General features: G+C 38.2%; 1 protein-coding gene across 1 annotated transcript in view; it reads left to right on the top strand.

The window, feature by feature from the left end:
* The window catches only part of STT3B (STT3 oligosaccharyltransferase complex catalytic subunit B), a 76404-nt gene extending 50661 nt beyond the window's left edge, over positions 1 to 25743 (top strand). Inside the window, exons 6-16 of the mRNA XM_077811238.1 lie at positions 3222 to 3320; positions 4483 to 4629; positions 7596 to 7644; positions 10142 to 10296; positions 11554 to 11765; positions 14753 to 14940; positions 15519 to 15690; positions 17932 to 18105; positions 19427 to 19540; positions 21442 to 21654; positions 24110 to 25743. Of these exons, the coding sequence (XP_077667364.1) occupies positions 3222 to 3320; positions 4483 to 4629; positions 7596 to 7644; positions 10142 to 10296; positions 11554 to 11765; positions 14753 to 14940; positions 15519 to 15690; positions 17932 to 18105; positions 19427 to 19540; positions 21442 to 21654; positions 24110 to 24190 (1604 nt within the window). The 3' untranslated portion in view covers positions 24191 to 25743. The remainder of the gene's footprint in view (positions 1 to 3221; positions 3321 to 4482; positions 4630 to 7595; positions 7645 to 10141; positions 10297 to 11553; positions 11766 to 14752; positions 14941 to 15518; positions 15691 to 17931; positions 18106 to 19426; positions 19541 to 21441; positions 21655 to 24109) is intronic.
* The last annotated feature ends 504 nt before the right edge of the window (positions 25744 to 26247 follow it).

Genomic DNA, 26247 nt, shown 5'->3' with positions numbered 1-26247 from the left:
GATGTTGATAATGATGACCTGAGGCACTGCAAGATCCTGAAGTGCCTTGTGAATCACCAAAGATTAAACTATGTTTAGTGTAGTTTTAGTGTTAAGTGTATTTTTATTGATTTGGGTGTATGCCATGCACTGCCCATAGTGATATGTAGTGTCGTAATATAATCTACTGTACAGAAAACTTTACCTGTATAACCCTAAGTGCTTCAAGAAACCAGTCACTCTGCAGTGCAGTACTACTACTGGATTGGTGAATACGTATATACTGTTCTTCCATATTTTATACTTTATTCACTTTATTGTACAGTAACTCCCCACTTAACATCCTCTCGCTTAACGTTGTTTCGATCTTACATTCCTCTTCAATTACAGAACATGCTCCATTAAAGTTGTGCAATGCTTTGCTATAACGTCGTTTGGCTGCCTGCTTTGTCCACAGCTGGCAGCCCCCCTATGCTGCGCCCCCCAGCGCCTCCTGCCCGCTGGCAGATCCCGCGGATTAGCGACTTCTCCCTCTGCCTCCTGCCTGCAGCAATCAGCTGGTTTGCAGCATTCGGGGGGGAGGGGGGAGGAGCAAGGACTTGGTGTGCAGGCTCCCCCTGCCTCCTGAATGCCGCAAGCCAGGTGATTGCCACAAGCAGGAGGGAGGGGAGAGGCTGCGCTCTGTGTCTTTGCTCCTCCCCCCCACCCTCCTGCCCCCTGAACGTTGCAAGCTAGCTGATTGCCGTGGGCAGGAGGGAGCTGCCTCCTGCCCACAGCAATTAGCTGGCTTGCGGTGTTCAGGAAGCAGGGGAAGGAGGGGGAGCCTGCTTGCTGTGTCCTTGATCATCCCCTCTCCCTCCTGAACACCACAAGCCAGCTGATTGCCACGGGCAGGAGTCGGGGAGGGAGGGAGGGAGGAGGAATGAGGACGCGGTGTGCAGAGTAAAGGGGCAGAAGGGGTGGGGGGAAGAAGAGGTGGGTTAAGGGTGGGGTTTGGGGGAAGGGGTGGAGTGGGTGGGCCGAGGGTTGAACCCCCCCCCCCCACCCCTCATGTTTGCAGAATAGGGGAAGCTGCCGCTGCTGCTGTGCAACATGCTTCTCCTAGCCTACAGCACCTTCAGCCTCTTTGCCTGCCTCATTGTCTCCAGTGCCAGTGGGCTGTGCCTGTGTGGGGTAAGGCAAAGGCACCTCCCAACTATAGTACTGTACTGTATGTCAAAAAAAAAAAAAAATTCCCTGGAACCTAACCCCTCCCCCATTTACATTCATTCTAATGGGAAAATTGGGTTAGTTTAACATCGTTTCATTTAGTCACATTTTTCAGGAACATAACTACAATGTTAAGTGAGGAGTTACTGTATTCTAATTCTTTGAAAATTGGTATTCCATTGATAAAGTGTAACTCTCAGTTAACCAGAATATTTAATTAACCAACATGCTGGATAACAAAGCTTTTACTGTAAAACTTTAGAGCCTACAAGTCCACAGAGTCTTATTTCTTGTTCAGCCAATCGCTCAGACAAACAAGTTTGTTTACGTTTGCAGGAGACCCTGCTGCCCACTTCCTGTTCACAATGTCACCTGAAAGTGAGAACAGGGGTTTACATGGCACTGTTGTAAGATATTTATATGCTTGATGCGCTAAAGATTCATATGTACCTTCATGCATCAACCAAAAGCCATGCCAATGGTCCATTTTCATATGACTCTGGTGAGACTGTGTTGTGTTTAGTTGTGGACATCTTAATACTGAAATATATTTTCAAATTGTGGGGGTGGGAATTAATTTAAGGGGAAAAGAGTGATTCGTAGGCAGTTTATACTTATCTATCTACCTGTTCTTAAAAACCTCTAATGACGGAGATTCCACAACCTCCCAAGGCAGTTTGTTCCAGTGCTTAAATACCCTGACAGTTGGGAAGTCAACTGGATACAATTAACTTCAGGCTTGAATAGAGACTGGGAATGGTTGATTCATTATAAAAAGTAACCTATTTCCTCTTGTCGTCCCCCCCGTCCCCCCCCCTTCCTCAGACGTTCTTGTTAAACCCTGGATTTGTGCTGGAAATGGCCCACCTTGATTATCATACACATTGTAAGGAGAGTGATCACTTTAGATAAGCTGTTACCAGCAGGAGAGTGGGGGGGGGAGAGAAAACCTTTTGTAGTGATAAACACCCATTTTTTCATGGTCTCTGTGTATAAAAACATCTTCTGTATTTTCCACAGTATGCATCCGATGAAGTGAGCTGTAGCTCACGAAAGCCTATGCTCAAATAAATTGGTTAGTCTCTAAGGTGCCACAAGTACTCCTTTTCTTCTTTCATAATGGAAAGTTTCTCCCAAATCTATTCAGGCAGTGGATGGTTTGTCCTGAAGCATGATGGCATGAAGGCCGTTCAAAATAAAATGCTCCAAATTTTATCTAATATTTTACTCTGGATGTTCGTATTGTTCATGTAAATTCTAATCCTTTTTTCCCCCTCCCAATCCGACCTAATTCTTAGCTTTCAATCCTTTGTGGTTTGATTTCAAAGTTTAAAAATATATATGGTGCACTGTGGGTTTCTTTTAAGGTACTTTTATTTTTTATTTATTTATTTATTTATTTACTACTTACTTACTTATTTTTTTGGTTGCTTTTCAAGTTAATTGAATGTCCGCTCCTTCTTGTATTAGGAGAAAGGCAAATAGGTATACTGATTTACATTAACTTATGCCATTCATTCTTTTGTATACTTCAATTGTCTCCTCTCTAAATGGTCCCAGTCTGTTCCTTTCTCTCCATATGGAATGCATCTTCTGTTCCTTCTTCTAATGCCGCTTATCCTGCAGATATCAGTTCTTTGTTGGGGATAGGGCAAACAAGAGGAAGATGTCTTGGGTGGATGGACTATTGATTTCATTTACCTCTCAAACTAAAGAAGAAACATTTACTCTTTCATGCTTTGCAAGAACATATTAGTGCAATTAGTAACAGAGGTCTCCTTGCTTTCTCCAGAGCCATTGTTAACGAGTGTGTTCCTGTTGTGAAAATTGCTAAGATCTCTTCAGAGTAAATCTGAAGAAAAATAGTGTGTAGTATAAATCAATACTACAAATACCTGAATGATGTATTCTGCTATATTATGTGTCATTGCAGGTGGGAATAAAAGGAAAATTGAAATTGTTTTTGAGAGGTAGTGAAGGTTTTTTGAAATATCATGTAGTAATTCATACTCTTCCCCTTTTCTCTTCTGTAGCATATAGCACTTTCTACATTGTGGGCTTAATATTATCCATGCAGATACCTTTTGTGGGCTTTCAGCCAATTAGAACAAGTGAGCACATGGCTGCTGCAGGTAGGAACACTAGAATTCCTTTAATATTTCCAAAAATTTTAATGCATCAAAGAATTCCATGAATTTGTGGTAAAAAAGTTGCTGTTCACCTCCTTTGTATTATGTAAGTTGTTAAGGAGAAACATGTTAGCTAATTAAATTGGTAAGGATAGAAAATGTTGCAATTTAGTAAATTTCAGGGGGGGAGATGCCTTTTTAATTGTTAAATTATCCTTTTTTTGTGTAAGTTAATGGAGGTAGTAAATCTTTTACCAGTATTAAACTAGATCATTTCTCAATATGACAGTCATGTATTTACTACTAGATCAACTGTAATTTTGGAATATAATGTGACTTTTAAGTATCAAAAACAGTGGTGTATTTGGAATGTTTGGTAGGTAGAATATAATTTCCACTGAACAACTGAATTTATAAATAATTTAAAATAATTCTGATTTTTTTCTGAAATTGTTCAGTGTGAAACATTCTATATGAGGGATTTTTACATTTTAGTATTCATAGTTTACATTTTTCAGTCAGCTCCTCTTGTATGAAAATTTACTTTTCATTAGTCCCAAGATACAGGCCATCTATTGTTTGATTTCAGGAGACCTGTGTTAGATTTTTGCAGAGTGGGTCATTGGAGCAAGTACCAATGACAACAAACTGGGAATCTGATGGTGTCCCCTGACTCCTCAGTAGAGGAGTACCTTCCCTTTATCAACAGCAACATTTTTGACTTTAAAGATACCTGAGTGATCTAACTTGCAAATTAGTCTTGTGGATCACATATCAAATGAGTATAGGGGTTAATGGGTTCTTGGCCAGAAGGGTAAGCATTGCAGTAGTCTTCTTAAAAGGTCATACAATGTGTTTCCCAGACTTCCAACATAGGCTGTGTCTACACTACAGACCTTACAGCAGCACAGCTGTACCACTGTAGCTGCACCCTGTAAGGTCTCCTGTATAGCCCCTATATGCTGACAGGAGAGCGTCTCCTGCTGATATAGCACTGTCCACATCAGCATTTATGTCGGGGTGGGGGGGGATGGGGGTTTCACACCCCTGATGGACAAAAGTGCTAGTGGAGACATAACCTTGGCCAAAGGATTCCATAGCTATACCAGTTATTGCTTGTTCTACTGGAGAATTTATACAAGAATTTTCCTCTTTCTTTAAACAGGTGTTTTTGCACTGTTGCAAGCCTATGCCTTTTTGCAGTATTTGAGAGACAGACTAACAAAGCAAGAATTCCAGACCTTGTTCTTCTTGGGTGTGTCACTAGCTGCTGGTGTTGTATTCCTGAGTGTCATCTATTTGACATATACAGGTAAGAGACCGCAAATGAGAACTGAGTGTGTACTTTAAGGTGAAGATAAAAGTTGATGAATGCTCTTAAATTAGCGTGGGTAGGAATAATTCTTGTCTGACTAAAATTAAACAGTATGTGAACAGATTCTAGATAGTTCTTATTAGAGCCCCACCACTGCACTTTAGGCCTGTCCAGTAAAACACTGTTGTTCCAACCCTGAGCCTCCTGGACAGGATTTTTTATGATGTTACCAAATGTCTGATGTAGGCTACGATGAGATCACCAAATTCACTTGTGACCTCAGCCAGATTTGAACCTAAAATAGATAACTAAAACCTAAAGAGGATATCAGTATAATGAAATTCCAGTTGGTCAGTGGCAGTCTGTTAAGCATATAGTGGGTTGTTAAACATGTTTTCTTGCTTTTAAAAGAAAAATTATTTAACTCATCATTTCTGTTACGTGCCTGGAAGACGTTTAAATGAGGCAAGCAAGTGTCTGTGTTTGAAGCCTATGTGTTTTCTACTTCACAGTGCACTGAAGATAGAAGTTCAAATTTATACTAAAAAAAAGTAAAAATCTAAGAAACTTGTAGTTTTCTACTGTAAATTGTCCCTTACCTTTGTAAACTATTGTAAATCATCATTTTCTCAAATAATGAAAAGGAACAGATAAAATTAGGTTTTGGGGAAGAAAGTGGAAAAGAGATAATGTACTATACAGTTCAAAACTGTGAAAACTGGGGATACACTTGATAATGTCCAGAAGTCAGAACATAAAGGTACTGGTACTCTTCCAAGCCCTGCCCACAAAATAAGATCCACCCACAAGTGATGCTGCTAACAATTTATTGTGCAGATCTTCAGAATATGGTCATGAGACTTTCAGGGCTCTTTTGGTTTGACTCCCTCTCTTTGGGGTCCATATGCACTCCTGGACTCTGCTAGGTACTTTGGGTTTGACTTCCACTAGGTGAGGCTTATGTGACCCACTAGGCTTGTTGAGTTTAGCTCCCTTTTGGGGGTGCCTACGATGCCAGCTATGCTCTTTTAGGCTCCTTGGGTGTATCTTATTGAGGGGGAGGTAGATAATGTCTCCCAAGCCTGGTCACTTATGCCAAAATACCATTGAATATCTGAGTTAGCACTCAGTGATATGAATGTACAGTTGGCACCTCTGGAGCTATTGTTTCAGCTTCTACAAATGCAGGCATAGCATCTTTTTACACTTCGCTCATGTTTTTGAGGCTATCTCAACATCCTTAACTGCTAGAGTTACTTTTAAAAAAATTTTAAATAAATGTTAAAATTCTGGAAAATATGGCAGCAAGAAAGAGATGTGCCAGTACACCATACTTACTGAATCAGAACCCTGATGTCGTCAAATCAGTAATTCTCACATTACTAATTGCTTTTCAAATTGAAATCCACTAGCCTCCTGGCTTAACTGAACATCTGAGAAAGTACTGAACATACAAGAAACTGCACGGATCTGTGTCATTGACCTTAAAAGCCAGCTTTGCTCTATTCCCTGAAATGCAAACTTTCTCAAGACTCAAAACCTCATTACAGTAACTGCATTCTTGCGTCTTAATATTCCTCTTCTTGTAAAACTTCTTTATGAATGTGTAACATAATTGTTCAAAAAAAATGCTGCTGACTTTAGTGTTCAGGGTTGTAACAGCAATCTTTTTGTTTTGCTGTTGAGCTGAAAAGTTACAAAAAGAACAAATATACATCTTACCAGACACTTCCACAACTTGCTGGATTGTGATCTGCCTTCAGATACACGTGAGCAGCTCCCACTTACTTCAGTGGAACTTTTCAGGCAGATATACAAGGGCAAAATTTGGCCGCTGATGTTTAAAATTTTTTTTCTCAGGGCATTATTCATAGTAGAAAGTAGAAGAGATGGAAATGAACTTGCAGAGCCTAGATCTTAATTTTCAAAACGTTCAGGAGTATTCAGATTTGGAGTTTTGCTCCTAAATTGAATCGCCAAGTTACAGCGAGAAAAGGGGTATCTGTAGGAACCTACAATATTTCAGTTTAGTAGTAGTAAAACTACTCTACATCCATTTATAGAGGGTAAAACAATATTGAAAACAAAGGGTAAATATGTATCTGTACTATTAACAGAAGGTGTGGTTTGGGGAAAATAAAGTCATGTACACAAATTTGCCCTCAGCACCTCCTGTTATATAGAATAAGAGATTAAAACTTTGAATCAGTTATGTTCAGCTGACATGCAGACTTGAGAACTTCTTCCTACTCCATGCATAAAGCCATAAGGATTAAAAGATGAGATTTTATTTTTCATGCTTCAGTTTAATACTTTTCTGTGTTGTTTTCTTTAAATGACAGGGGAAGGAAAAATAAAATAAAAATTCTTTCAGCTTGGAGATCTACAGTATCATCACTTTCTTTTTGTGTTAGAGCCATGTTCAAAAAGCCTGACGCTTTTATGTAAGGTTTATCAGGGTGTCTGAATACTAGTATGCATTCACTGTTGCATGTAGATACTGCAGTGATGGCATTAGAGAAATCAAATGTTAGATGAAATGTTGATGACTTAGGAACAGTACTTTGCAAGGAAAGTATGTAGGTAGTCTGTTCTGTTTTATTTTGATTGAATATCTCCCTTCTCCAAATGCTGTAGACTGTCTTTGATTTTTGGAACATGTGTCTTAACTACTACTCCACCTCTTGATGATTTGTTGAGCTGTGTGAGTGATGATGACATTGAATCTGTACAGTATAGTGTAAGTCCTGTAAGGCTGATAATTCTTAGTTCCTTAAGAGGAGAATCATTTTTAGTTATGCATATAAACTGTATCATAGCAAGTCTATTTGACAGAAATAATTCTATAAATTATATGTTTTAAACTTTCATTGTAATATATGCTTATGCAGACATCTGAAGAAATATCTAAATCATTATAATTAAATATCTAAGCAGAGTATTTTTTTCATTGACTTTTTCAGGTTACATTGCTCCATGGAGTGGCAGGTTTTATTCACTGTGGGACACCGGGTAAGTAGGGATAGAGGAATTGTGAATTATATGTCTTGTTGAAATATAAAACACACACGCTCCATCCCACTTCCCATCAATAAGAGCTCACATATAAATTTTCCACACAGTGTTTGGAGAGAGCATTTACATAACCTGTCTTGAAACTGTGACCAATATAGTTCCAAACATTGACATTTTGCTGAGTTTTTCCCTTATTGACAATTGAGAGGGTATTCCTCAAAATGTTGCCTCTTTTAGGTGTTTGTAGATAGGTAGGTGGCAACTATTTTAAAATTATCAAGATTCCAACTTCTGTGGAACTCTTTTTTTGAACCAAAAAAGTATTCCCCAACTGAGATTTGAGACACTTGCGTCTATAAAATACGGTATCATTAAAAAGGTTCCATTAACATTTGGGGACAGATTTTTTTAAAGTTATACCTATGCAATATATACGGACTTAGCAGACTTTGCACAAAACGTACATGAATCTTTAATGACAGTTATCTCTCACGCAAGTTTTTAGCACTCATACATTTAGCATGCATCTGCAAATGTCCAGTCTGTGTGAATAATTCCGTTTGTACACATGTGGGTATTTTAAACTATTTTTTAAAATTTAGTCCTTGAAAATGTTATATAGAATAATTAAACAGTCACTTAATGGTAAATCTGAGTAAAACTTACAAAAAAATATTTTACATACATGTTACCCAGGGTTTTCAGAACCCAAAGCAGTGGTAACTTAACTGTTTCACTCCAGGCAGTGTCAGAAATAAGCAATGGGAACACAGCACTTCCATCTGATGAAAGATTGATACAAATAAGCGTGCTTTTATCTAAAACTACTATTTATTAGATTTAAGCATACATAGACATAAGCAATAGATTTAGGACATCCCAAATAATTACCTAAAATTTGAGATGGTATTGAATAATCAGCAGCAGGTCAGTGATGACCAGTCGCTTCACTGCTGGGGAGTATAGTGTCAGGAAAAGGTCTCTCAGGATAGCTTCAGAGAACTGCTCCAAAGTACACTCTATTATATAGTCTTTTTATAATTAATTTTTACAAAACACATAGCTCATAGTGACCCCCTACTGGATCATCACTTCTCCTAATTTCAATCAACTACTTACCAAAGAAACATTCCTAACAACCTTAGTTGTAATAAGCTTCTATATCAAAGGCACCTAAACTCAATGTCTCTATCCACTTATTTTCTTTGTCTCATAATTTGTTGACTCTTCTCCCCTCCTCCCATTCTGATTAGCAGAAACTGCAAGCCTGCACCTAGTATTTGACCTTGCCTCAAAAAGCCCTGCTTGTCCAAATTATCCCTTAACTATTGGTGTTCTATTTTGTTAATTCATGGTGACTGAATGCACACAATATGGCTTCAATTAGCTTGATCAAATTCTGGGGAAACAGACCGCACAATTCAGGGGTAACACTCCCCTCTCCCCCCAGACTCTCGCTCACATGGGGTTCTGTTTGTAGAACCAAGTTTTGAAGTTCTATAGGAGTGGGGGGCACAAGAGCTCAAGGTACCAGCAACCTGGGCTCTGCCAAATCATAATTACTGCCACATTTTACTATAAAATGAATCAAACTGTATAAAGGGCGTAAAGTCAGAACTCCTGTCATTAACAGTACACTCAAGCGCATGTAAAGAACAGGCTTGCTTTCTTTTATGCCCTTAAATGGAGTGAGCTGTGTAGAATCAGCCTTTCACTTGTAAGGCTTGTCTACATTAGAAAATTATATTGTCAGAACACATTAACACAATATTAAACATGACTTAGTTGTCTTTGTAGACAAAGAACTGTTCAGCATCGTGTCATGTGGTAGTGTTTAACCCTAGAGCAGACCACAATTAAAAGACATAATATTAAACGCAATTTGGCCTACTCTGCACTGAGTATTTAACGCACATAATTTCTTAGTGTAGACAAGGCCAAAGCCTCAGTGCGAAAATGGATGTGAGGCCTCCAGCAACTGCATGGTTTATATATGTAAAGGCTGACCTCAGTAGCTAACATTGATAACTTAAGGCACTGAGAAAATTGCAAAGAGGAGAGCTCTTTGAAACTGTCCGCATCAAGAACTTAAGGGGATGTGCTGCAAATCAATTAATTGGTCAGATGTGTTATGAATTTCCAAAATTAAAAATGGCTTGTATAGCAGCATGAGTATTTGATTCTATTGAATTTGGTTTAGCATTTAGCCAGGGGACAGAGCAAAACATTTTAATAATACCTTTTGATTCCACAAAATTAGTCCTTAATATTGGGGTTAAAAAATAAATATGTGCCCAAACTGTCTCTTTCTTGACTATCATAAGATATGGGACCATATTATGTATAGAAAAGGTGCCTCAAACTTCTGCTGAATAAAGTCTTAACATTTTAAATTAAAATGTTTACTTTTAAATTTGCTTCAGAATTCTGATTTATACAATTTTGGCAACTTCATCATTTCAAAATAATTTGAACTGAATTTTTTTTAAACAAGGTATGCGAAAATTCACATCCCGATCATTGCCTCGGTGTCTGAGCATCAGCCTACAACATGGGTTTCCTTCTTTTTTGATCTACATATTCTCGTGTGTACTTTTCCAGCAGGGCTGTGGTTCTGTATCAAAAACATCAATGATGAAAGAGTCTTTGGTAAGAACATATTCAAAAATTATTTTCTAGAATTTTGTCTTCATCAAAGTTCTGCTTCGTTTGGTGTGCTTTGCATCCCATAATAAAGCTGGTGTGCATTTTGTATTAGAAGAAGGCTTCAACAACTGTGGATATTGGATAAAGACACTTTTGTAAAGTTTGCTGTCGCCACATAGCATTGAACACAATTTATAGCAATTTGATTTACTGGAGATGATAAAATATTTTCCAAGCGATAGTACTGAAAATATTAAATTTCTTAATATGGTTCAATGTACCAGCCAAAACCAGGGCTTTCAGGGCCCCTTCATTCTGCTCCAGCCCCTTTGATCCAGCATGAAAGGGGCCAGAGTGTGGGGGTGGAGAACCTCATTTTTTAGTTAATACTTAAATCATATCATCCCTTAGTGAATTTCAGTATTTCCAAATTAAACTAGTGACAGTCTGGAACAATTTCCATTGCAGATCTCCTTTTCTATAAACAATAAAATTGTTAAAATTTATGAGACGGTCCGCATGGTTGAAACTGTCCTAGCAACAATGTCTAAATGATAGTTGCTGTAACAATTTCCCTGCCTAGTGTACACGGGGGCATTTTTTTCTTGTGAAAAGTGCTCTTACTATTATAAAAGCATTCTGTAATGATAACATTGTTCTGCTGGGGGACAAGGGGGGGTTACCTTACAACGTTGCTAGAAAAACCATGTTTAAGTGGTTGGAGGTATGTGCTTGGAATTGAAATGCTGACAACCCCCTGTACATTTGCAAAATCTCGTGGAGTGATTATATATGTCATGACTTACATTCACATCAGTTTTTATGTAATTCCTTACAACTTGTAACCTGATTTTTCTCTTTCAGCAAAATATCCATTCTGCTGTATTTTTATCAAATGAAATTACACAATTTTATTTCTTCTACCAGTTCATTTAGAGCGCATTTTTGGTGAGATATCACAAGCTGTTAATGAATATCAAAACTGGGCTCTAATTCTCACTAAAAGCTGCAAAGTTAGATTTTGAAGAAGCCTTTTGGGGATAAAAGGGATGTATGTAGATGTGACACAGTCTTTGCAAACTATTCAATAAGAGCTTTTTACAATATTTAACAAGATGCGTGCTATAAATGTGCATTATATAACAAGATGCTGTCAACCCCATTTAGGGGATATTATCTTTATTTCTGAGGCTAATTTAATGACATAGCGATTTCTTCTGAGAATAGCTAAATGTCATTGGTGGACTTCTGTCTCTGCAGTCGCTTTGTATGCAATCAGTGCTGTTTACTTTGCTGGTGTGATGGTTCGTCTGATGTTGACTTTGACTCCAGTGGTCTGTATGCTATCAGCAATTGCTTTCTCCAATGTGTTTGAGCACTATTTGGGTGATGATATGAAGAGGGAAAATCCACCAATAGAAGACAGCAGTGATGAGGATGACAAAAGAAACCCAGGCAACCTGTATGACAAGGTGAGCAAAAGAGATTCTGAGGCAATGCTGATATATCCTTATGCTCTGTTATACTAAGCATTTCAGATCTTTCTTGGCCTTGATAACAAGGGGCAATATAGTCTGAGGTTCAAAGCTTCAACATCAGAGCTTTGACAGGCTGAATTTCTTCCTCCTAAAGCAAGGATTGCTGCAGTCTGATAGGGCGTTATTATAAAAAGGATATAGGACCTTGTGGGATTGTCAGTTCTTGGATGACAAGTCCTGTACATGTGTGAAGCATTATTACTAATTTAAACAAGACACCCTATACACTTTTACTGGATTCCAATCTTAAATGTTCAATTTTATACATGAGACCTGTGCAGCATAGGGGGTTCTTCTTGCTCCTTTTAACTCTGATCCCTTGTAAAGTACAGAGGGATTTGGACTTAACAAACACACTGACTTCATTCTTAAAAGTTTGATAAAACTATCAAACTTGTCTTGAGAGGCACAACAGTGGAAAAAGCAGGAGGCTGATGGTCAGGATAGAGGTGCAGAGGAGCTTGTATCTCCCTGCACTGTGTGTCTTAACTCAGTGTGCAGACTCTGATCTTGAATTCCAAATACACACACTTACAAAATAAAATTGCATTGCAGGCTTTTTTTCTACTCTAGCTATTTCTGGGAAACACCCTGGACGTCAGAACATAGCATGTTTTTTGCCCAGTATATTTTACAGCTGTCTATAAACTACTGTTATAGGTCTGGATCACTGACATCAAGGAATTCAATATTAACGCTTCGAACAGACACCCACCAATAAGATACTGCAGTCACCAAAGTGTAACCATTTGGGAGTCCATGTATTTGGTCCTTCTTCCCAGAATTGTTGTACTGGATGTTCATTTTCCCAAAGGATTAGCTGTACAGATTCTATCTTGTCACCCATTTCAGTGTGCGTATGAGGGCACTAAAGGACAATATGCTTTGAAAGCATACTATCAGTGCGCTGATAACTCTGAATTAAGGGCCTGATTGAAAGCCTGTTGAAGTCAATGGAAGGACTCCAGTTGACATCAGTTGGTTTTGGATCAGGGTTTGAATCTCCTTTACAGCAAAACTTAATTCTGCAGTCTCACTACTCTCCCCCTGCCTGCCCGAGAAACTAAATGCAGACTGGCTGCAGCTCAAACCTTACAAGACTACAAACCTGCTTGTTGGTAGGGAAAAGCATTTAGAGGAATTAGGTGGGTTGGTGTTACAAGTGTACCATTCATTGATGGCATATGCCTACCTAATACCAGGATAATTTGTAAACTGGGAGTCCTATCGGATCCATCATGGCTTGTCCTGTCTGCGTCTAGCTAGGAGCTGTAATTGTTGCTGTTGTTTATATGGACTTAGTGATGCTCAGACCTGCCTTTGTTATCTCTGGGTAATGTACCCTAATTAGGGCTACATTTGAAGCTTCAGCTATGAAGAATGTATATATGTTTCCTTGCCAGCACAAATTTGACATTAATTTGCCAAATAGTTGCAGCTAAAAAAAAAATTTCAGGACTTAAATGCCATTCACCAAATGGCTGTAGGAAGAGAAGGTGGTGACAGCCACCTTGTTAGACATTTCAGCCTACTGGTGAAGGCATTCACCTGGGATGTGGGAGACTCATCTTTCCACTGACTTCAGTGGTCTTTGAATCAGGCCCTTAGCTCAGAGTTATCAGGGTTCTTGTTCAGTCTTCCCTGTTGAAGCTGTTCCACTATGGATAAATTAAGCCATTGGAGGAGGGCCTTGAACTTGGGTCTCTCGCATCTAAGGTGAGCGCCTTACCACCAGACTCTATCTAGAGTCATTCTCACTGTCTTCCCCTGGCATTCATTGTCATTCACAGTGGAAATGCATAGTTCTTTGACCAGAGAATGACACTGTAGTTAAGCACCCATTTCTAATCTCCTAGTGCTCAGACCCATTTTCATCACAGGAGTTATTCACCTGGGACAAACTTCAAAAGTGTCTAAGCAACTTAGAAGTCTAAATCCTATTGAAATTCAGTTTTACCCCTGGAGATTATGTAGCAGTCTAAGAGTTAAAGAAAAATGTATTTAGTGTTTTTTGGCTTCACTGGAGGGGGTTTTCCAAACCAGAAAGTGATGTGCAAGCTATAACACAATTACAAGCTTGCTGAATTGAAGTCAGGATATTTCAGAATATTTTATTTGCAATACAAATGTTTTGTTTTTGTTTTTAAATAGCAAAAACTTGCCATTATTTTCTCTCAAATACAGTGAAAAATAAAGGATTATATATTTTATGGAAAGATCATCTTCATAAACCTTACAGTGCCTTTTTCCTGCTTATGAGGAAGATGGCAGCACATGGCTCCTTGATATTTGTGGCTTTGGTTAACTTTGTATTGTAACACAGAAGACTTGGTTATCTTTCCTTTCCTTTATTTTTTTTCTTGCAGCAAATATACCCACTTCTTTCCCTCACCTCACCCTGCCTCAAAAAGGTATTTAGGCCTCCTCTTTCCTTTCTCACATCTAAAACAAATGAGAACACACAAAGAGGTTCTTGTTTTTCTGAGGCAGAATTCAGAAACCTATGCTATTCTCTGGAGGTTTATAAAGCTAACCAAAATACCGTGCAAGAGGAATATTTCCTACCTACCCTTAACAATGGCAAGCTTTGTTTTTTGTAGCTCTTCTCAACTACAGAGTCCTTATTTTCACCTCTTACTTTGCCCTACACTCAACTGTCACCTCAGCAAGGCTCTGAAGTGTGATCTGATGTGAGCATTTTATGCTATTAAGGAAGATTTTAGATGAATAATTCATTTTACATGGTGCTGGATGTAAAAATCTCCCTGTACATATTCAGATTTGGAGAACTACTTTATTGATCTTTTTATTTACATGATATTGTGAGTTGGCAATGGTGTAGAGAAAGCTATTGGGTCCATTGCCAGAAAAACATCTTTTATATCTAAGCTGCTGTAATAGTTCAATTTGTGTTTATTCAGGCAGGTAAAGTGAGGAAACACGTATCTGAACAGGAAAAAACAGAAGAAGGACTGGGTCCCAACATCAAGAGTATTGTTACTATGTTGATGCTGATGTTGTTGATGATGTTTGCTGTCCACTGCACTTGGGTAACTAGCAATGCATACTCCAGTCCTAGTGTTGTTCTGGCTTCATACAATCATGATGGGTAAGAAAGCACTGCATATTTGAAAGTAATTTCTAAAGGAAAAATTTTAAAAAAAAAGTTGGTGGGCTCATGGGATTGGTATCTCGAGTTGTTTTGTCTTCCCTTTGAGCTTCTTTCATTCTATTTCTGTAATCTCAGATGTGACCTAAATGTCCAATTTCTAATTCTCTCCCTCCCCACCCCCAAAATCCCAACAAAATGGTAAAACTAGTTTTATGTAGTCAGAAGTAAAAGCATCAAAATACTTGACTGACTTTTAATTTAAAAACAATATGTAAGCTAGATTGTGTTTATGGATAATGTAAAAGATGCACATAGTTCATCCAAGTATAAACTCTGCACTTGAATATACTGTTCAAAATACAGTTTTGTCATCTCTTCAAAAGTTGTTTGTTTTCTGACTAGCCCGCTGTCATCAGATTAATCAAATCTGAGTGCATGTCATCAGCAAACTTACTTCAGAAGAATTGTGTGCAGATGCAGATTGTTTTGAGCATAGATTTATATCTCCACAAAGCAGTAGCCACCTGACACCGACATTAGTTTGAATATAGGCTAAACTGATGCTTCTGTTTCAGCACTCGGAACATCCTGGATGATTTCAGAGAGGCATACTATTGGCTAAGACAAAATACAGATGAACATGCTCGAGTAATGTCTTGGTGGGACTATGGCTATCAGATAGCAGGAATGGCCAATCGGACTACTTTAGTTGATAACAATACCTGGAACAACAGCCACATAGCCCTGGTAAGGAAGGTAGTTTTATATACTCAGAGGTTAAAAACATCAAAATATCTGGCTGACTTTACTCTAAAAACAATTTGTAAGTTGTTTACGCATAGCATGGATTTAAGAGAATTGCTATAGAATGAGGGATGGAAGGAGCACAGAAAGGTTTGGCATATGTTAGAACTCCAGTGTGAAAGATTGCTTTCCAAATTAAAGGATTAGAATGTTTTTAATTCACATACAAAATATCTAAATCTAAACGGTATGATCAAAATATGAAAACAGTGGTGCTGATTCAATCTTGGATTACATTGAGGTAAAAAATACATGCTGCAACTAGATTATCGTGGAGCAAAATTATTAGACGCTAGAACTGGGTAAACTTGAAATCTAATTTAGTAGTTGATTTTCTTCCCCCTTAAATTTATCTTTAAATAAAAGATTATTCTGAGAATTAAGACTGTGCCTCAAAATAGGGAAATGTAAATTTGTAGATACCTAAACTTGAAGCCCTCCCACAACATAACTCCTTCTGGCAGTTTCCTGTTCCTCTTCTAGTTCCTAGAGCCTCCTAGCTGCTACCTGGATGGGTGGGTGGTTGGTCTCTGCTAATGTAGCCCTCCCTGGACTCTGTTTTTGAGTCACTTTCCCCAGTTGTTAGCTCCACAACTGGTCATCTGCTACTCAGTTTTGCTAAGCAGCATTAAAGTAAAATTGATCTACTTCATCAGTTTCACTGCTGCCTACTAGATTCTGAATAGCTGTCTGAGAACTGACAAGTTTCAGATAAGTTTTTACTCAGCTGAAACTTGGGAAAGCTCTGAGCAGCAACAGAGGCACTAGAGCTGTCTGTGCAGACTCAGGAAGACCAGTATATCAGTCACATTTGGTTAATAGTTGGAATGTTTTTCTTCAGAATTGCAAGGGATAGGCACAATTTATATTGTCCTTTCCCCAACCTCCTTGCACTCACCAGGAGCAGGGAGCGGAGCAGCCCGGCCCCAGCCTGCTCTACTCCACCAGCTCCCAGCTGCAGCACTCCGCTTCCCACTGCACCGTGAGTGCGGGACCTTTTCCCCAACCCCGCCCTCAGCGACATGGGTGGGGCTGGGGCAAGGAAAGCGGAGCAGCCTGGGGCCGCGTAACTCCGCTTCCCGCCGCCGGTGAGTGCGGAAGACGTCCTTTCCCCAATCTCCCCACACTCACCGGTGGTGGGAAGCGGAGCGCCGCAGCTGGGAGGTGGCAGAGTGGAGTGGGCTGGGGCCATGTTGCTCTACTTCCCGCCGCTGCCGGTGAGTGCCTGTCAGGGGGCGAGGGGTGTGGATAGGGGTCAGAGCAGTCAGGGGACAGGGAGCAGGGGGGTTGGGTAGGGGGTGGGGTTCTAGGGGTGATTAGGGATGGGGGGTCTCTGGAGGGGGCGGTCAGGGAACGGGGGGAAGGAGGGCAAAGCAAGTTCGATATAACACAGTCTCGTGTATAATGCGGTGAGTTTTTTGTCTCCTGAGGACTGTATTATATCAGGGTAGAGGTGTATTACCTTTTGACCTAAAACTTATCTGTAGTGTTTGAACTTTAAGAGCTTGTCTTGGTGAGGTGTGGGTTTTTTTTGTTTTTTGGTTTTTTTTTTAACTTAAATGACTCGACCCTGTAAATCTAATGGGGGAGAACAGAAAGTGAAGAGAAAGACACACAAATTCCTACCCCTCTCTGCAACATTTGCTTTTTGGTTATGTAGGCCCACTGACCTCAATGAAGGTGAAAAATGGAAAATTAAGTTGCATGTTAAAGAATTTCTGTTGATCTGAAGTTATCACAACTCTTTTTAAAATGTTTTTCATTGTGCACTGGGCCACCCTGCCAGACAGCATCTCCTTTTGGCAATTCAAATGTAGTTTGAAGAAGCAGTAGGAGGACAAAAAAAGTTGTATAATAACTGTCCTATATACTCTAAAGCTCAGTCCAACAGACACCAGTTTTTCCCATGAAGAATAAAATAATTTTCGTAAGGATTGGGTTCTTCAGTTTCCAAATAAATGGAGGAGTAATGGGTTTTTTTTATACAGAATGAGATGAACAAGGTCTGTGAAGGGTAAATGCATGTGTTTCGGACCAGAGCCCCAGCTTGTGTTAAGTGGTGTAGCTCCATTGACTTCAGTAGAGCTTCAGTTATTTACATCAACTGAGGATCTGGCCCTTTAGCTTGCTGGTAAGCAATTGTACAGATACTAAGATATTTGTGCCTATAATATTGTATTGTAGGTGGGAAAAGCAATGTCATCAAATGAGACAGCAGCATATGAGATCATGAGGAGTCTGGATGTGGATTATGTTTTAATTATTTTTGGAGGTGTGATTGGCTACTCTGGTGATGATATCAACAAGTTCTTGTGGATGGTGAGAATAGCAGAGGGCGAGCATCCCAAAGATATCCGGGTAAGTGGAAATGTAAACAACAGATCTAGGAGTAGTGTGTTCCTGGCAAAATACAGTATTCCTGTTGGATAATTTTTTGGTACCGTATGGCAATATCTTATCTCGAATCCCATCGTTAACTAAAATATCCCTTTTCTGGTGTGACCTTATCACAAGGGGGAAATCTATATGTTTTATTACCATTTTATTTGATAAAATGTGTTAAATCATATGGTTTTTTAGGATTCTCTCACATTTGGATGGCAGTGAGTGGTAGTCCACTGTCTTTCAATATATATGGTCTTGAAGGGTCAGTCATTTTAAAACTTAACATTTTGTAGCATGGTTCAGCTATTGAATTGAAGACTGTTACTGAAAGCACAGGGTATCTACTGTAATAGCCTGTGTGGGGGTCACAGCGTGACCATTGAGCTTTTAACTGAATCACCAAAGGGATGTTCTGAACATTTAAATAGTTACTGTTAAGGAGCTGGTTTTTTTTAGTTTTTATACTGCAGTTCTAGGAAATGAATTTCTACCACACTGAACTATGGGCTAATAGGAGGGTAAAAGGATTTTACTTATATTGTAGGGTAGGAAATATCCACATTTTCTAAATCAAGATGCAAGCTCTGCCATTCCTGAATGCTGCAGGAGAAGACAAGCAACAGTCTTAGTAGACAAAAGAAAATGTTAAAATGTTGTAAAGTAAGCAGATGTAAGGGAACAGTCTGCTCAGTTAGTTAAAATTCAAGCACGTGTCCAGGGACAGTAACCACAGGCCTCTGCTTGACTTTTTTTATGTATTTGTTATTCTACACAATCAATAATTCCATTTCCTAAATGTTAAAATGTGTGGTTTCAGGTATGTTGTATATACAACCTATAGTTCGTGCTTATATCGCAGTAACCACACATCTACTTATGTTATTCCAGAATAATTAATAGTAGTTCAGGTGCATAAAGCATAACATACTAATTTTGGTAGATGCCCAACTAAATTATACACCTCCTTATGATCAAAATATCAGAATATTGGTGTTCTCCAAGAACTGTTTACTATAGAAATACTTGCAAAAACAAGAGTCGTGTACATCTACATGTAGTAAATGGATTAGCAAGATCATGTCAGCAGGAGGGTAAATTTGTTCAGTAAAACTGATGGTACACAACCAGTGTGCCTTAGTTACACCGCTGTTATGCTATAGTTAAGGTTGAAGGACAACTTCCCTTATATGTATATTTAAAATACAGAAGACAGTTTACACACTTTATCAAATCCCATCAGTGATAGTCTTGTGGAAGAGGGAATGAGACTTCCTTGTTTTTGTTTTGTTTTTAGGAAAGTGACTACTTCACTCCACAGGGAGAGTTCCGCGTAGACAAGGCAGGTTCTCCAACGTTGCTGAACTGCCTCATGTATAAAATGTCCTATTACAGATTTGGAGAAATGCAGGTTAGTGGTATCTGGAACTTTTCCACTTACTTTTTTTTCAGCTCATCAGTCATTCGTAGTTTGCTCGTTCAGTGTCAGCACCAGCCCCCTGTCATTTATCAGTCACTTATTAAAACCCCCTAATATGCGTTTGTCCTGTCCTAGGTACATAGGTTCCTGCTAGCTCTCTACAGTTATTCTAAATGGTATTGAAAACATTTGCTTGTAGAAAGACCTCTCAGTAGCATCTGTTGTGTTTGACGCCTATAAACTGTCTGCTTGGGCCACGTGGGGTAGAGAGTTGCAGAATTGCGTTTCAGATCCATATATTTGTTTGGGCTAAAATGAACTCCTACATCAGCTACATGCCTTTGATGGTTAGTCTACAGTTTCCACCACTGGAGAATACAGTTCCCTGGGAGGTGAGATCACATCAACTTTGTAAGGATGAGGTTACCACTAGTATCTCTGAAAGTATAAAAATGTGCCATTTGTTAACTCGATTAATTGAGATTTCTTATTTGTAATCCAATACTACACAAATGGGCATTGAAGAAAGTTAACTTGAAGTATGGAATTGAATCGCTTCAAATGAAACTTGAATTGCACGAGAACAGAAATGTCTTGGAGGAGCGGTTATGCTATTGCTAAATAGATCCCCCTTTTTATTTTATTTGAATTTGACACAAGGCCAAGAAAACTGTTGTCTTGATCAATTTTTTTATTGAATGTTAGCTTTCATTCTGCTAGCGAAGTGATGGAAATCGGTGCTATCTTAATTTTCAAAGCTAATGTCATGCTTTTGCAAATAATTACCACGGTATATAATCTTTTATTTGCTCTAGCAGTACTAGTGCTGTTCTCTAGACTTTATCTTGGACCCTTTGCTGCTGCTTTGTATTCATCTCTTGCCTCGGGCAGACCTTTGAATTTAGTTATTCACTGTAAGCAGTAATCTTGAAGAGTTACACTTCAAGTTATTCTTTTTATGCCAGTTTTTCGTTTGTGTGGAACTGTGCTTAAATAAATACTTTCCATAACCAAATAAATTACCTGTTCTCTTCCCCAGACTTTGACACTAAGGGTCACATTGGCACCCTGCTAAGACCTAAAGGCTTCACCTAATTCTCACAAATGTGTCTGAACTATTTGTTTGATAGCTGTTTCTCTTCCAACCACTTCCCCCTTGGAATGGCATTTAGCATAAATTAAGGTTTACATCTGTGAATAAAGTTTATTAATTCCTTTTCCATTTTTCCCATCGGCTACTTGCCTTATTTTAAGTCCATAAAACTTTCTATTCTCTTTTTCCTGTTCCCCTTTTGAGCGCCCTTCCATTTCTGATACACAGCACTAAATTCATTATTCATATAAGTGGGTAGAACTCTGGGATCAGTGGTCCTTATGCCTGTTTAACTTCAGGACTGACTTTGGCATATAGAGCCAACGCAAGGAAGTTTGAACATGCAGTTTCATACTCTTCCATGCAGCATTTTCATTGTAAAGAGAGGGCAGGGAGAAAGCATCCATGTTCATAAGGCACTGCAGACTCTTGCACTTTAGACATTCATGCTCTCCTGTCATTGTTCTTGTTTCCTTTCTGAATAAAGAAATAAGACTCATCACTGACACAGGTGACTTGCATCATTTGCAGAAGACATAGTACAAGTATCAGTCATTTGATCAGTTTCCAGTTGTCAGAACTAGTTGAGCTCTAGTTTTGCTGACTAACAAAAAGCTGTTGCTTCAAGATTTTCTGAACAGTAGTGACATTGCACAGAAAATATTCTCTTCAGATTTTTTTTCCCATTAAAGCAGTTTAGGTCTAGCCCAGGGAATGGTTGCATGTGAAGCCCAGCTCAGTTAGCAGTGATGCATTTCTTATTTTTTTTCCAAATTGATGTGTAACATTAACTTTATAGCTGGATTTTCGGACACCTCCAGGATTTGATCGCACACGCAATGCTGAGATTGGCAACAAGGACATTAAATTCAAACATTTGGAGGAAGCCTTTACATCAGAGCATTGGCTTGTAAGAATATACAAAGTGAAAGAACTAGACAACAGAGAGACATTGGACCATAAACCTAGAGTAACCAACGTTTTACCAAAACAGAAGTATTTGTCAAAGAAGGTGGGTTCCCAGTGAAGTAACTCAAAAGGGGCAACAAACTGTTTTATTTGTTTTTATCAACAAATCACATAGCTGGTGAGTTATATAGCGGTATTTCCACTAGCCGGATCTTTTTATGAATACACTTCATTCATATTAATCTCCAGTATCAGACCTGCCTGCTGGTAGTAATCGTTAATTTACTGTCTGCTTAACCTGTGAGCATGTGAAGACACAAGGCTAGATTTATTTATTTTTTTAGACAGTGTTGCTGACTGGCAATAGGCTGTGTCACTGGCTGTTACAAATCTTAAACAGCTTCATGTAAATTGAAGTATACTCTCCAAAGTACATCAATCATGTTTCAGTAACTGGCTCCTCGAGTAAAAAATAATGTGGACATTGCTTTCTGAACCTGTTTGTAAATAGTGATGCCTAGAAGTTTCGAAATGATATTTTTTGTATGAAATAAATTAAATCTGAACCTTTTGTTGATGGAACTTAAGTGTCTGGCTTCTTACTCTTTGAAATCACCTCACTTAAAATGTTCCCTTTTTTAAACACATTTCATATTTTGGTCTTGGTGTGTTTGTCTATTATAGTGGAGTGTTGGCGGGGGGAGTAGGGTGTTTTCGAGGAAGTGAAAGGAAAAATCTTTCAAAGCAGCTGATAGCCCTGTGATTTATTTCTTTAAAATGCAGTGATTTATCCCAAGTAGGAGTCCCAGATCTTGTCAAGTGACCAATGATAATAACTGTATGTTATGCACTAATTTAATAGTGGTACTAAGAATACTTTATGGGTACAAAGTGTTTGAACAGATTTTACCAGTGTCTATAAGGTGCCTTGGTGGCACAGTCCAATTAGACTGTAATTGGATTGGGTAGAGAGGAATCTATTTGAACCATTTCACTTGTAATTGGTAACTTGCCTTTAGAGTTGAAATCATAATTTAATGCTTAACATGAATATTTTGAATTAGCCTTTGTTGCCAGTGGGCCTGGAACTTCCACTTTAAACTTTATAATAAAGTGGCCAGTTGCAGTTTGCACTTAGAACACCTGAAATTCAAGTTGTAGTATTGACATTGTTCTGGTCTGACAGCTTCTGAAGTCCCCTGTTAATAATAAACCTAACCCTACTTCTGTCAGCTGTATTCCTTTAAGCTAAGCAACCCCTTTATTCTCAAGCTAGGACAAAAGTGTGGTCAGCATTTGGATGAGACAAGTCAATTCTACATACTGTATAAATGTCTCCATTAATCATCAGTGAACCAGCAGGTTGCTAGGGTGCAAATGCAGCCAGGTGTCTTTAGATAAAGCCTAAAACAGCCTTAAAGGATCTTTTGTAACTATATGAGCAGTATCTTCCTGGCCAGCCTCCAACATGTAAAATTATTCTGTCCACATGAACCCCTGAAAATTCAACATATATTAGCTTAAGTTGTTATGTACAGTGCCTGTGCATGGTTACACAGTTATCAGTAGTAGATGAATTTAAATGTATACTGGTCCCCATATCAGTTGGTAAAACGAAAGGTGCACTCAAAATCTCTGCTTTCCAGCTTCTTAAAGGGATGTAGTTTCTGTTTCCCTTTGTCAGCGGCCTGCAGGTGAGCCTGACAAGCAAATTGCATGTAAAATGTGCTGGAACAGCTGCACTTTGTTCTTTGGGACAAATTAAATACATAATCTGACTATATCTATGGGAGAGCATAAACAAATGCAAACAGTGAAAATAACTTTACTACATTAGTCCCTTCATTAAAATAAGTATCTGCTCAGCCTAAAATTTGGCACATCAAACAGAAAATTAAACTAGCCCTCTTTGCTAATAATGTCATCTTAGGGCCCAACTCCTTGTGGGGGATAAAAAGGCTAGAACTCCCTTACCTGGCTCTTAAGTTTTTGTGTTAATTTATTCCTTGAAATCAGAGATGTGAATATTTGCTCTAATACAGTACATCAATAATATAGGACATAACTTATCATGCTCTGTTTACACTAAACTACAGTTCTGTGGGTGATAGACTTAACCTAGTCATCCTCTCAAAGATAAGACTGTTACCCAGTGCTCAGTTCTCTGGAAACTTCATTTCCAACTTTGAGACTAACATTCTCCACTGTTCTATAGGTCATTTCTGCCATGTCCCTAATCAAGCTGAAGTAGAATCAGTACAGCTTTGGAGACAGGGCTATGCGTGACAGACTTGTGAATCTTGCAATAAAGGGCTTTTCATATAACTTTATGAAAGGGGAGGATGTTGGGTTTGTTTGGGTTTTATTAAGACAGTAGCCTGAGGCTAGTCTGCCATATGTTTAACAGGTTTAAAATAAAAGGACAATATGAAGTAGTTTAGGCCCACTATCTAAATTTATTTAAAAAAGAAAAGTCCAAAGATTGAAGCACATCATTACAGTGTAAATATTAGAGCATTATAATTAACTAATACAATGTATTCTGTTTTTCTTTTTAGACTGCCAAAAGGAAGCGGGGCTACATTAAGAATAAACTAATTTTAAAGAAAGGCAAGAGACCCAACAGGAAGACAGTTTAAATACACTGTTCTGATTGCTAATATACAGCAGTTGTCCTTGAGATAACCAGTCTTTGCCTTTAGCTCAAGTCATGTTTCACAGCAACATGAGGGTACAGAACCATCATTGGTCCAGATTATTGTACAAAATTTTCAGGCAATGTCTGATTTAAAAAATGTTGGCTTATTGAGAACAGCTGTTTTAGATTTGTAATGTGAAGCAAGACAGAGCTGCTGTCCAAGTCTAGCAGCAGATTTTTTTTTTTCTTGGTACATATTATCCTTCAGATCTGCTGAGAATTTGGACTGATTGCACCAAAGAACCCTCTAATTTGGTCCTTGGCACATGCATACTTGTCAATTTAAAAAAAAATCTATATCCTTCAGCTGAATAAGCAATATGTAATGTAAACTGGAATGGTGACATCTGTAAAGTGACTAGTTTTTCCAACCTGTTAATTTTTTTAAAACAAGAGACTGTAGATCTTTGTAATTCAGCTATTAGAAAACACAGATTACTCTCCCTTCTAATATTTATTTACAGGGGTTCATTCAATGTACTTTTTCTATTGCTGTAAGTTTTTTGGTCTGGACTGTACGAGGCAAGCTACATTTTCACAAATGATAACTGGACACATTATGGTGATTGGATGATACAGTTTAAATTGAACAAGCTGCTTTTGTTTAAAAAATTGCAGTATTGCTGCCTTACACAGCACAGATCTTGTCTAATGTAGATGTAAGGGCTAAATTTGTATCCTTCTGAAAATCTGAAGCAACATTTAATGAATGCTACTGAGCACCACAGCAGCTGGTGTTTCAGAACTAAAGTTAAACTAATTTCATGAAATGTGTACATGGTAAAACAAGCTACCTTTTTTAAATCTTAAAAAAAGGTTGACAGGTATACAAAATCCCCCTTTCTATGGCTATTTGGAGAGGGAGAGGCTTTATAAACCCCAACCTACCTTTTTGGGGGAAAGGATTGTGTTTTTTCTCTGCATTTCTATTTAGAGTGCTTAATCAGTTGATGAAACTTCTGCTTTAATGCTATTTGCTTTCTTTTATATTTTTTAAGTGACAATTGTCAAGTTAAATGCACTAAAATATAAATGGAGATTGAACACGTTCACTTTCCAGCTATAGGAAACTTTATACAGACTTGAAAAATTTCTTGAGTTCTTTCAATAAAGTGAAAGGGGGTTTTTGCTGTTTGTTTTCCTGCCCCAGGATGCAACTCATTTTTAATATAAGCAAATCTAATTTACACCAGAAGTATTGGTGTAAAATGCAGAATAGTATGTACCTTTCATGAAGAAAATGTAAATTTACAATGTTCAGTGAGAATGTTACTGCTGATTTTTCCCAAGGTGTAGAATATTTTTTGATTTATAAACTCCTTTTTGCTTAATGGTTCTTTTACAGACCAATACTACAGCTGCAACATTTTCACAAAACTAAAAATTCTGGATTTCTGACCCTTGACCCTTTTGAGATTTCATTTTACTTTGTTGCTTTAAAGAATGCAGACCAGTTGTTAACAATAGGGGGAAAATAAAGTTAATTCAAGTTTTTGTGTTAAGGTGTCTTGTCATTTTTATTCTTAAAATGAACTGGAAAAATTGGTACTCTTCTACTACCGTGAATTCTTAGGCCTAGTTGAGATTAAAATGTAGGATTATTACAATTTGATCAAGCTATAAACTACATGTATTAGTCACTTCCACTAATTTAATCCCTTCAGTGAAGGTATAATTCTATCATTTTATCTGGTGCTATACTGTGATCTTAAATGCATAGTCAGTGTGTGCATTGAGTTGACCATAGGATTAAGAAGAAAAAATTTGCCCATTGTGAAACAAAGGATGTCTGCTTACTTCATAAGAAAATTCTCTACTTCATAATTTTTGCCTCAATCACTACACTTGCAAAACAAAGTTAAGCTTGGGCCTGCTTTAACAATGGTCTAAAGCCTTTGTTCTCTCAAAAATATTTAAGTAACCTTACTTAGTCACAAAGACTACTCCAATTCCCAAAAGTGCAAAATTTTCAAAGCTGCTATTACTGCTTCAGTGAAA

This window comes from Eretmochelys imbricata, chromosome 2 (assembly GCF_965152235.1).
Source record: "Eretmochelys imbricata isolate rEreImb1 chromosome 2, rEreImb1.hap1, whole genome shotgun sequence".
In the NCBI taxonomy this organism is placed as follows: Eukaryota; Metazoa; Chordata; order Testudines; family Cheloniidae; genus Eretmochelys; species Eretmochelys imbricata.
This window is presented reverse-complemented; position numbering and strand designations above follow the sequence as displayed.